The 13,354-nt window shown below is 34.4% G+C and overlaps 1 protein-coding gene across 11 annotated transcripts in view; it reads left to right on the top strand.

Moving 5' to 3' along the window:
* The window catches only part of PPP3CB (protein phosphatase 3 catalytic subunit beta), a 49,907-nt gene that overhangs the window by 17,403 nt on the left and 19,150 nt on the right, over nt 1-13,354 (top strand). For 9 of the 11 annotated variants that reach the window (XM_022590891.2, XM_022590889.3, XM_022590890.3 and 6 more), the window contains 6 exons: nt 2,952-3,063; nt 4,869-5,014; nt 5,279-5,418; nt 5,522-5,599; nt 5,705-5,799; nt 8,804-8,929. In XM_022590891.2, coding sequence (XP_022446599.2) covers nt 2,952-3,063; nt 4,869-5,014; nt 5,279-5,418; nt 5,522-5,599; nt 5,705-5,799; nt 8,804-8,929 — 697 coding nt within the window. The remainder of the gene's footprint in view (nt 1-2,951; nt 3,064-4,868; nt 5,015-5,278; nt 5,419-5,521; nt 5,600-5,704; nt 5,800-8,803; nt 8,930-13,354) is intronic. The other 2 variants (XM_089897667.1, XM_089897672.1) reach the window with 2 other exon arrangements.

Below are 13,354 nucleotides of genomic sequence, written 5' to 3'. Positions count from 1 at the left end.
GTTCTTTTTGCTCCTTTTACTTTTCTAATTATATAAATTAAAATAAGATATAAATATAGAACAATTTGTATTTTCTAATATATGCATCTCTTTCTTTCCTTTTTTGAAATGAAAATGGAACCCTATTATAAGGTTCTGTAACTTCCTTTTTTCATAAATCCCTATGCTGTGATGTCATTCCAGGTAAATAATTATAAATTTATAGCATCATTTTTAATAGCTGCATTGTATTCCATCGACTAAACAAGTCACAGTCAATTTAATCAGCTTCTTATTAGGCATATAAGGTGTTCCCAGTTTTTTGCCATTATAGGTGATGCTTCTGTGAGCCATATTATTTATACATCTTTATATACTTTATATATATATATTTATACATCTTTATATACTTGCCCAATTATTTCTACAGGACAGATTCTTACAGGTAAAATTGTTGGGTAGAAGCTCTACAAATAGATAGGTGTGTTAGCATTAATGTGTTTCAAGCATATTCTAAGCACTTAATACACATTGATTAATCTTTACAACAAAGTTATGAGGTAAGTACTATTATTTTATCCATTTTATAGAGGAGTCTGAGGCTTGGAGAGGTTAAATAACTTGCCCATGGTCATATTGTTAGTAAATGGTGGAGCTAGGCAGTTTGACTCTAAGCCTGTGCTCTTAACCATCTCCCCCACTAGATACTGAAGCTTTACCTGGTGAATTTCCATGCCGATTACTGTTGTTTAATTCTCCTCCAGTGTTTTCAACCTCCTTTCTGAGGTATGCTAGGATCCTTAGTGGGGAAGAGAGCTCAGGGCTCTGTCCACCCAAATTCCCTTGGGAATTTTATTATCCTTAGTTGTTCCTCTTTCCATTCATAGTTTCATCATCAGCCTCCTCAAACTTCCCTGGAGCCTTCAAGAAAACTAGAAAATTGCTCTCCTTAATATAAAGATTGGGGGCTTTTTTATTTTAAATTCTATTCTGATTGGGGGCTTTGACAAAAACAATAAAATAAAAAATTTTAGGAAGCTTAGTTGGTACCTGAGCATGTTGGTATGTATGTCTTTGTATTAAAGGGTTTAGTAGCTGACTGTTAAAATATTTTATTGTTATAAAAGGAAAATAATAAAGAATCAGAATAAGGAAAAAGGGCAGGTGTTTAATAAGTATTTCCCCAGTTTAATTATTTTTTTCTTGTGAATAAAATGAAGATGTGAATAGTTACACATTTCATATACCTTAACTTGTTTAAAATAAAGTTTGTGGGAATTCCCTGGTAGTCCAGTGGTTAGGACTCTGCGATTTCACTGCCAAGGGTCCGGGCTCTATCCCTGGTTAGGGAAATAAGATTCCGTAAGCAGCGCGGCCAAAAAAATAAATAAATGAAGTTTGTTTTTTCTTTTTGTATATGATTATGTAAACCAAGCTTATTTACATATGAAATAGTCTTTCCTTTTTTTTTTTAACCAAATAAGTAAAATGTGAGTCTGTTTCTTTTTTTATTTTTTTAATTTTATTTTTTTAACATCTTTATTGGAGTATAATACAATGGTGTGTTAGTTTCTGCTTTATAACAAAGTGAATCAGCTATACTTAGACATATAACCCCATATCTCCTCCCTCTTGCGTCTCCCTCCCACCCTCCCTATCTCACCCCTCTAGGTGGTCACAAAGCACTGAGCTCCCTGTGCTATGCAGCTGCTTCCCACTAGCTAGCTCTTCTACATTTGGTAGTATATATAAGTCCATGCCACTCTCTCACTTTGTCCCAGCTTACCCTTCCCCCTCCCTGTGTTCTTAAGTCCATTCTCTATGTCTGCATCTTTATTCCTGTCCAGCCCCTAGGTTCTTCAGAAACATTTTTTTTTTTTTTTTTTTTTAGATTCCATGTATATGTGTTAGCATACGGTATTTGTTTTTATCTTTCTGACTGACTTCACTCCATGACAGACTCTGGGTCCATCCACCTCACTACAAATAACTCAATTTCGTTTCTTTTTATGGCTGAGTAATATTCCATTGTATATATGTGCCATATCTTCTTTATCCATTCATCTTTTGGTGGACACTTAGGTTGCTTCCATGTCCCTTCTATTGTAAATAGAGCTGCAGTGAACATTGTGGTGCATGACTCTTTTTGAATCATGGTTTTCTCAGGGTATATGCCCAGTAGTGGGATTGAGTCTGTTTCTTATGTTAGGTGTATTTAGGGAAAAATAGTTGCTGTACTGTTTTAATATTCTTTTTATTAAGAAATTACATTATCTTTGAATCATTTCACATAATAAGCACCTACATTATATAAGGCAACATTCATAACCAACAATGTAAATATAAAGCATGGTTATTCTCTTCATTAGGCAGCATGGCATAATGTTTAAGATCAGAGGATCAGAATCCTATCTCCATTACTTAGAGGTTTTGTGATTTCGGACAAGTTACTTAAGCTCTTTGCTTCAGTTTCCTCATTTGTAAAATAGAGATAATATTATATACTTCGTAGGGTTGTTTGAGGAATAAAGGAGGGGAATTAATTATATAGTGCTTGGCACATTATGAGTACTCAATGTTAGCTGCTATTATTTTTGACATTGTTATTGTTTTATTTATTGGTATACCTAAGGAGGAGCCCAATCTGCTAATTGTTTTTACAGCAAACAATTTGTAAATCTAAAGTAATTAAATTATTTGACTCATTCATTCAACAGATATTTATTGCTCTTCTACTATTTGCTAGCTGCTTTTCTAAGAGTGGAGAATCAGAAGTGAATAAGATGACAAAGTCCCTAATTTCATGGAGCTTATGTTTTAGTAAGGGACAAAGAGAAAAAGATAATAAAAAAGATAATGAAGAGTGATAGAGATTGTAAGGGTAATAGGGTTAGAAGAAAAGAAGCAAAGATCAAACAGCTTAGTTAAACAAAAATATAAGATTAATTCACTGGAAACATTTTCTTTTGTAGTGTGTCTTATATTTATGGGTCCTGAAGATTCTATACCCAAGCACATTATTTCTTCTGAGAGGCAACCATGAATGCAGACACCTTACTGAATATTTTACCTTTAAGCAGGAATGTGAGTACTGCCATGAGAAATATTTTCACTTCCTCAGTATTCTTTTGGAGTGATGTTGGTAGTAAGAGTTTGAAGATTTTTACAGTGCAACATGTAAGAACAGATTTTGTGTCCAAATGTGTCAAGCTTTGAGGAAGATTGTCTAGTGATCTCTAGTGTTTAATTTTATTCAGATGTTTTCATTTCAGTATTTCCTATTAAGTTTGATTTTTACATATGTACCTAGGAACAGTTTTGAGCTCTGTATGTAGTTTTAATGTTAGAATTATTTTTTCTAACAGGATGAATATAAACCAAAAGAAAAGAAATGTTGCGTTGGAGATTTCTCTCCATCAATATTGAGGCGTTCCCATGAAAATTCTTAGCAAATTAATCATCCTGTCATCATTGCAGATTGTTTTACTTATTTTTTAATTATGCAGATTGTTTTAAACACACTATTAATGAATGGAAGGTCGTAACCTACAATGTTTACCCCATTTCTCTCTTAAATTATTATGGCTGTGGTAATCTAATAGCTATAAGCAACCATATGGTATGGAGCAGTGTTTGACCTTTTTTCGCACCTCATAGCTGTGTACTTGTTAATATTCATGGCTGTATTAAGTCTTAGAGTTAAGATTTAAAATTAGAAATAACTTCAGAATTATTGAGGCTCAAAACATGATTCAATAAAGATCGATATAGTGATGGATAATGGCAGAGGTGGCAAGCTCATATAACTTCAAGGATCAGGTGGGTAACCTAAAGAATATAAGATGAGACCTGGAAAGTGCATGCTTGACCTAAAAGCAATCAAATTAAAATTTTTATTAAACCACAGTGTTGGAAAACAGATCTGTCAGCAGACTATCAGTTTATAACCTCTGCTTGCTGGATATAGATTTTCTCATATTTGAATGTTACAATATTAAAAAGTGAAGTAGGAACTAAGTTCTTTTTTTCCCTTAGATAAGGAACAAACGGTCCGCCAAAATCCCACCCAAAACATAAAATATCCAGGAATTTAAAAGTATAAAGGAGCAAGGGAATGTGTATGATATCTACTTAAAAGTAGATGAGAGTTTAGTTTGGTAGAGTCTTTCTTGTGTTATATTGGCTTCTTGCTTCACTGCCCATTTTAAGTGTTCATTGTAGGCTAAAGGAAAGCCTCTGCTCCTGCAACATATGAATAAAATCTTTTTTTTAATTGGATGGACCTTGAGTTTTGTTGTGGTGATATAGTAGTCTTGCCTATAACAACAAAGTAGTCACTGACTCTTAGAATAAAATAAAGTATTAACACTATTTTAACTTTTAGTTCTAATTTTGCCTTTCTTGGCCTATAAAGGTTTAACTATTTTTAGAGATTTGACTTATTTATTTTTAGTAACATTTTATGACTATCTGCTGCATACACAAAATAAATTTAGAGAGAGCACATATTTTGTCTTCACAAGATCAATAACATTGCTTATCCTTCTTGATTCGATGGGGCAAGATGCTGGCCTTTTTAAAAAAAATTTTTTTACGCAGTAAAATTTACTCTTTGTGGTGTTTAGTTCTGAGTTTTGACAAATGAATAGAGCTGCCTACCACTACAGTCATGATACAGAAAAGTTTCATTGTCCCTTAAATTTCTCCTTGCTGCCTTTTTAAACTCACCCCTTTACCCAGTCGGAAACCCTGGCTGCCACTTGGCTGTTTCCCGTATCTTTAATTTTCTTGCCTTGGTTTTAATAGTCATGTGTATACACACACACATGTTTTCAAAATGATCAACAAGTTATGCAGTTTTCAATTATTGAATTTTTTTCTTTTTCTAGGTAAAATTAAATATTCAGAAAGAGTCTATGAAGCTTGTATGGAAGCTTTTGATAGCCTGCCTCTTGCTGCACTTTTAAACCAACAATTTCTTTGCGTTCATGGTGGACTTTCACCAGAAATACACACACTGGATGATATTAGGAGAGTGAGTATATATTTTAGTTCCAAGAGTTGATTCCTATTTATAGTATTTTGTTGGGTAGAGACTAGAAGCTTCAAACCTCTCTTCACTGCCAAGATTAGGTAATGGTAAAAATTAATACACTGATATTTTATGGAAATATCTTCTAACCATTCAGAACAATGTAGTATGGACAGTATTCAAAGTTGGTACCACTTTCCTATGCCCATTCCATTCTCACTTTTTGACAAGTTATTTCTGTTCTTTGTTTCTTTTCTTCTTTCACAGTTAGATAGATTCAAAGAGCCACCTGCATTTGGACCAATGTGTGACTTGCTATGGTCTGATCCTTCTGAAGATTTTGGAAATGAAAAATCACAGGAACATTTTAGTCACAATACAGTTCGAGGATGTTCTTATTTTTATAAGTAAGGAAAAAAATCCAAGTTTAATCACATTGTAGTTGTTGAAATGGCATATGCTACATATAGAAAGTCATTATTTTACTTAATTTACTCTTTTTCCCCACAGCTATCCAGCAGTGTGTGAATTTTTGCAAAACAATAATTTGTTATCGATTATTAGAGCTCATGAAGCTCAAGATGCAGGGTAAGAATTCTGTTTCCCTGACCCAAATTAACACCTTATGTACAAATCAAACTTAGTAACCATGATTGATGCTTTACGATGCATATTAAGCTATTTGTTTTGCAGCTATAGAATGTACAGAAAAAGTCAAACTACAGGGTTCCCTTCATTAATAACAATTTTTTCGGCACCTAATTACTTAGATGTCTACAATAATAAAGGTAAGATGTTGTTGATAAAAAAATTGTTAAACAACTTAATATATAAATTGACTTATTTTTTTGAAAATATAATAGAAAAGGGGTATTGTTTGAAACTGTAACTATCCAAATCTTATTATAAAAAAGTATAAGATATAAGGGAGGGGAGAGGGCAAGAAATAAAAATCCAAAATGTGAAACTTAAGTCATATGTAACCAGTCCACAACTTGTCATTCACAAAAGCTGCCTTGTGAAAGAATGTTCTGAGGTAACTACGTCAAGCAAAAATAAACATGATTTTCTCAAACTCCCCTTTCTTAAATCTTCCCCCTTATAGTCAAGAGAATGTTTTCTTGTTTGCATAAAGCTGCTGTTGCTGCTTTGACCATTTCATGTATTTGTACCGCATAGTTGTTTATCATGTCTCTTGTTTTATGTTCACTGATCTAGGTTTTCTTTCCCTTTCTTATTCCCTACTTTTATCTCTACTGCCCCATGATGATTTGTAGTTGAGGCTTTGATTAAGTCAATCTGACCTCCTTTCTGGGATACATTCTTCCCTTTCCTTTCTTTTTACTGATCTTTCTTCCTTTTTTCTTACGTCTTTTTTTTTTTTTTTTTTTTTTTTTTTTTGGTACGTGGGCCTCTCACTTTTGTGGCCTCTCCCGTTGCGGAGCACAGGCTCTGGACGCGCAGGCTCAGCGGCTGTGGCTCACGGGCCCAGCCGCTCTGCGGCATGTGGGATACTCCCGGACCGGGGCACGATCCCGTGTCCCCTGCATCGGCAGGCGGACTCTCAACCATTGAGCCACCAGGGAAGCCCTTTCTTACGTCTTTTTAATTTACCTTCTTTCTAGTGGTTCCTGTTCCCCCTCCTTCCCTCCAAATTTGCTCTGTCTGTAATAACTGGGTTTACTTTAACTTTGAACACAGTTTATTGAGAGATAATACCAAAGGATCTTACTCTAGTTAAGTGTGTGCCAGGGACACTGAAGATGAGCTTGAGTATGTTTACGTAGTTCACATTTTCAGAAGAGGAAATTAAGAAGCCAACTTCTATTCTGTCTTGACATGTCTGGAATTCAGTTGACTATGCCATAGTTTCCAGGGTCACACTGGAGTGGTTGTACCAGGAGGAAAGAACAGAAGGTTAAAGACTTTTAAAAGTACGTTTAGAGAAATAATGAGGTCGTTGCTAAATATGGGTTGTGGTGTGAGTTCAAAAGAGGAGTGGAATAAGAGTTTTTGGAAGAGTATAGATCATAGTTAAAAGATTAAAACATTTGCCAGAGATCAGACAGTAGCAAGCTGTATAATAACTTGGATACAGAGTATGCTACGAGAACTCCATACTGTATTAATTACCAAAACAACCATACCATTGACATTAACTGAGTTGGTAATCTTTAGAAGCTAGTATCATTGTAGCCTCCAAGGATTATGCCAGTGCTAAAATAGTCTTTTAAATTATATTTTGGTTTATAAATTTTGACGCTTCTATAAAGATACCTAATGAAGCATGGCTTCATTTTTGAAGAGGAACATATCTAAGTTTGGATGCCATCCTCAGAATTGATTTGTTACATTTAACTTTCTACCTGTAGCCTCCCCTTGTCAGTACTAAAGGAGCTAGTGTTCAGTGCTCTGTTGATTACTGACTTACTGGTTGTCCTTCGTCAGTTTAACTCAGGAGGTTAAGGGATCACTTTTCTTAGTACTCAGAAAAGAAACTCAAACCATTGAATCTGTCTTGTCAGAATCAAATGTCTCTTGGTAGTTCTGATCCTGTACATAGTGTTAATGACTTGAGTGCTTACATGGTATGGGATATGTTTGTAATGTTTCATTCCATCTGTAAGGCAATTTTCTAGATTCTTTCTCTCTCTTTTTTAAAGCCGAATGCTTGGTATCAGCCCTTAATTTCTGAGGCTAAATTTAAAATGTGTTTATTTCATGGGAATTTCATAAGGGAAACAAACATATTACTTTTGACTCTATATGAGCTAGAATCCCAAATCTTGGAATTTAACATCTACATTTCAGTGCTTTACATTAAAATGAAAAAAGAAAAGTAACCACATAATTATTATGGTATCTACAAAGCATTTTATACTTTTATGTACTTTCATGTGAAATACATTCTCTGACCTTAAACTTCTGAGGTAGGCAGGGTGAACATATTAGTCTTATTTTATAAATGAGAAACAGATTAGTTGATTTGCTAACTATTGCACAGCTAGTATATGCTGTAGCTTAGATTAGAATCTAGCCCATCTAGTCCAGTGTCCCATAAAATAATATAACTAGTGACTGAAATCTATGTCAGATTAATTTAAGGTATTGTTTATATCAACTTATGAAACATTAGAAAGATACCTGAAATTGAGAAGAGTATGTTACCTGTGGGTTATTTGGTTATAATATTTTCTCTTTCAGTATTTTAATGGAATTTTTTTCTATATGAAGTAAAATATTTTTTGTAGTAGTTTCATTTGATTTCTTATAATACATGAAATAAGTACATTCCTACATTCATAAATAAAATGTTCCAAATTTTTTTTCTTTTCTGTTTTTTTTTCCTTGCTTTATTTCCATTTAGCTGTCCTTTTCAGGTTGCCTGCAACTAAAAACACCCTCTTAAATTCTTCCAACTTGTATGAAATTTTAAACCTAGAAAATTGCTCATTGTTATTCTGTGTTTCCTCTAAAAACTGAGTTTTCACGATTTTGGATTTAGTAAAAGTGCATGTTTATCATTGGATTATAAAGTAAAATAAACATTCGAGAAAGACTGGGAATTTCATTAATAATGACAAGTGAAGATCTGACTATGCTCTACATAAAAGTGTGTTAAAAGCAGAAGTGTGTTACTACTAAAAATTCCTACCTCCCTCTACTAGCCCTCATTCTACTCATCCCTTGATTCCCCACCCCCTTAAAAAGATATTTTTCTGCTTATATGTGTTTTTAGACTTTTAGAGCTAAAGGCAAATTGTTACATTGACATTCAGACTTATCTTGCAGCTGCTGTATTAAAGTATGAAAATAATGTGATGAATATTCGACAGTTTAACTGTTCTCCACATCCTTACTGGTTGCCCAATTTTATGGATGTCTTCACATGGTCTTTACCATTTGTTGGAGAAAAAGGTATGATTTTTATTACTGTTATATTTGCTCCAGTGTACTATTGCAGGCATATACTACTTGCTAAAGGAAGCTGAAGTCTAATTTCACTGTGGCTACAGCTCTACTTGTGTCAGTGGGTGTGGATATGAGAGCCTCAAAGATATTTTAGTTAGCTGTTTACAGCCCCCATCTGAGGGTGTCTGGAGGACTGGGAGAAGACTTATAAATAGCCTGATGTTGTCTTCAGCTGTTGGGTTTTCTTTCTTTTTTTCTTTAGCTTAAATATTTTATGAAGGAATAGAGGAATAGCTTTGCTTTGGAATGGACACTTTTACATATTTTAACACCACTTTTGGGGATGTCATGGCAATTCATGGGAGAATTTAATTGCCCTCATTTGAGGCAATATTAGTCATTTTGTAGCAGTTCTGTACTCTCAAAAATGATAAAGAGAAATTCAGATTCTGACCTGATATTTCTTCTCTTATATAAAAAAATATGTATACAATTTTAGTGGTAATGCTTTTCTGATAATTTAGAGATTCCTATTACTATGTATTTAATAGGCTTTTTAAAAAAAATAAATGCTATTTAAGAGATTTTGTTTTTGTATTTTATTCTAGTTCTTTAGAGTTCCTAAGATTTCCTTACTTTATCACATTCTTCTTTTTCCATTTTAGTGTTAATTTTCCCACGAAGCAATACCTCGGTTTCCATACATGGAATATAAGAATATTAGAGTACAGACATGATTGTAAAACATTTTGTTCTATATCCCTCTCTATTTTTTCTCACCTCTTCTGTGTTACAGAATGTTCCTTTCTGTCTGAGATATGTTACTTCTGCCAAGGCAATTTTTCGTTCTGCAATTCAGAGTTAATACTTAAACTGTGTATGTTAAACAGGTTTTTTGCAGATTGCCTTTGGTCTTTGTCAGTTATTCCGTAGGTCAACATTAATAGGGGGATAGAATTACCCACTTTAGCATTTGAGAAGGGGGCCAGTAAAGGGCTTAGGTGCAAGGGATGCATTACACTTATAACCTTCTATCTTTGGTATATGAGAAATAGTTCAATGATAGCATCATCAGGCTAAAGGAAATTTAAGAATTCATCTTGCTCATTCTCCTGCCTCCAGGCTAGACTGCAACACAACTATTTTAATATAGTATAAGTGGGGTGGGGGGTGGGGAGAGCAGGGAAGATAAGGTAGGAGGAGAATGGATATTTCTAATTTGATTTTCTTATGCCTCCACAAAAAAGGAAATATTTCATTATATCTAATCTAAATGTTTATGCTATGAGTATTCAAACAAGGAGAGAGAAGATAATAGGTTTTCTCAACGAATGCACCTATCAAAAACCAGGACATCATAGAATTTTAGATCTCATAGTATACTTAACAATCATGTAGTCTAACACCTTTTGAGAAATGAGAAAATTTAATCTAGTTTCTGTGGCTCTCTCATAAGTGAAGAAGAACAGTGGAATTCAGTGATCCTACATTTGAAGTCTGCTACTAAGTGATCGTCTGTTCTTTTTTGCCACTCTAAGCCATCTTAGCTATTGTGAGGACGTATTCAAACCCTTTGACCATTTTTGTTGTTTTTCTGTGGATCTTCTCTAAATTATTCATATCTTTCTAAAAATGGGAATCTCAGATTTGAACATTATATGCAAATAGAATCCTAACCAATGTTGAGCACAGTAAGAAAATTTTCTCAAACTCTTTGCCTAGTTTTCCATTTTAATACATGCTAGCTGTTTAAATAGCCTAACTACTTCTTCATTCTAATGAAAATGTTCTTTTGGTGTGAAAAGCAGCAAATGGCACTTCATTTGATTCCACATCGAAAAAGCCAGTTTGACTCTGATCTAGTCCCTGGGAAGCAACTAACCTAACTAAGCCAGAGGCTTCCTTGGAGGCTGGTTTAATCCCAAAGTTAGATGAAAGTAGTGTTTTTTAGCCTTTTGGGGGCTTTTTATTTTATTTTTAAAAAATGTTATGTTGTAAAATTTCCAGCACGATACAAAGGTATAGCGAATAATATGAATTCCTATGTACCAATTACTCAGCTTCGACAATTATCAAATCATGGCCAATACTGTGTCATTTATATCGCCATCCACTACTTCCCATCCCACACCTCAATTATTTTGAATCAAATCTCAGCTGTTATTTTTTGTATCTATAAATATTTTAGAATGAATCTCAAAGATAAGGACTCTTAAAAAAATTAAAGTACACAAATACATTTATTAATTTCTTAATACCAAACCCTTTTGAGAATCTGGTGAAAGTTAGACTTTTCCTCCAGAAAATTTCATGTACGAAATATATGTACCATCTGTACGTATGTAACATTTTGAGGATGTTTACAGATCTGAAGTGGATTGGTAACCCCACTCAGGCTTATTGGCCCCAATTTAAGAACCTCTGTTTCAGAGAGTCCAGCATGGTGTGATCTTCCGTAGAAGGTCATACATGTAGGATTTGTTCATTTGCTAGATTTTTTTGGAAAGTCTGTTTTATTCAAGGTACTAAGGATACAAAAATACAAGTAAGATATTGGGTCTCTGCAGATTAATAGGGGACTAAATATACATAAGTAATGATAAAATGTAATATGGTAAGCGCTCCAAGACAAGCATAGTTTTATAGGAATTAACAAGACAGAGGAGATTATATCAGTCAGAGGGATTAAAGTAGCATTTGAACTGGGGCTTAAAGAATGGTGGAATTGTGCTGGTAGATCTGGGCAAGAGAATTCTAGGTGAGAGAACTTCCCAATCCTGAGTCTGAAAGGAAGAAAGCATAACGTCACTGACAAATGTTGAGGGGTTCAATTAGATTAGCAAGTAAGATGTATGAAGGACAGTAGTAGAAAAAGAATGAAAAGTTAAGTCAGGGTTAGATCAGGAGGATCTTGATCACTTAAACAGAGAATCTGGAACTTTGATAAATGGTGAGAAGCAACTGCAACAGAATATAATCATGATAGTCATTTAGAAAAATTACTCTGGTGAAGTGAACTGGAAGGAAGACTAGAGATTGGGAGACCTGTTGTGAAGCTTCATCAGGAGTCAAAATGGAAACATAATGAAACCCTGTTAGCATTAGGAATGGAGAGCATGGGAGAACTGCAAGAACTGTAAAAGAATCAGTGAGACTTAACAAGATTGCATGTTTAAGAGGAGGGAATGGTTGAAAATGGCTTGGATGTGTTGAGTCTGGTAATGATAGTGCTATTAACACACTCTGATGAAACTTCTGTTATTCTAGCAACCCCTTACTTCAGTTATAGCTTCTCTTCATCTTCATTGGGATTGCTAGGCCTTTGAACGTGTTGTTTTCTTTTTTAGTCAGATCCCCCCTTGCCTCTCTTTCTTCTTAACACACCCCCAAACTCCTTTCTCTCGTTTTTCTACTTTGTTCTATGAATCTTAGCGCCAGTAAAGTCTAACTATCCATTTTTTCCATTCTTACAGTCAACATATAAAGCACTGTTGGAGATATTTATACAGCCTTATGATTTGGTACCACCCTTTGATTTCTAGCATTAGCTAGGCTCTCAGTAGTACCCAAACATCCTTTATATCACTAGTCTGCCTCCTCACTCATTTCCGTTAGGATATATTCCAAAATTTTATCTTTTTTACTTAAACATTTTCTTTTTCTAGCCACTTCCGTTACTCTCAGAGAGAACACGTACCATTAATGGGAGCTTTCTGTACTGACTGTTCCCCTGCTTTATAAATTGCAGTCTTTTTGTTTTTTTTGTCCATGCCACACCGCTTGCAGGGATCTTAGTTCCCCAACCAGGGATTGAACCCGGACCCTTGGCAGTGAAAGTGTGGAGTCCTAACCAATGGACTACCAGGGAATTCCCAATAAACTGCACTCATCTTGAATTCTTATCCTGCTGAAGATGTGACCCTTCTATCCAGGGCTAGCCTTTCTAACTTGTCCTTATATTTCATTACCCTTCTGCTTTTTCAGGAAAGTTACTGTATTATTTACATCTTCTGTATCTTCAAACTCTCTCTTCTAAGCTCTTTTGTAAATTGTTCAAATCTATATGATCTTTAAATAAAAAATAAATAACATTTCCTTTTTCTGATATCTTTCATTGACTACTACTGTGCTATGATTCTCTTGCCTTTCCTTCACAGCTAAGCTTCTAGATGGAAAGCACTACACACTTAAAAGCTACTATTTAGTATCCATAAATGACTCTGGTAACTTTCAGGATAAACCTTAGCCTGTCACATGTGGACTTTCCCTACTTTCTCTTCAGCCTCACTTTTTGTCTTTTTCTTTCGCGTCCTCTATGTTCCAGGTATGAAACAGCCCAGCCAACTTCCTTAATGTACTATATGCTGTTTAAGTTTCATGCCTTCTTACTTTTTCTTTATTTTTTCATAACAGCTTTATTGATGTATAATT

The sequence above is a fragment of the Delphinapterus leucas genome, chromosome 16, assembly GCF_059928025.1.
Source record: "Delphinapterus leucas isolate spDelLeu-1000000601 "Yukka" chromosome 16, BTC_Dleu_Yukka2, whole genome shotgun sequence".
In the NCBI taxonomy this organism is placed as follows: Eukaryota; Metazoa; Chordata; class Mammalia; order Artiodactyla; family Monodontidae; genus Delphinapterus; species Delphinapterus leucas.
The sequence above is the reverse complement of the archived record's forward strand: the minus strand, read 5'-3'. Positions and strand labels throughout refer to the sequence as shown.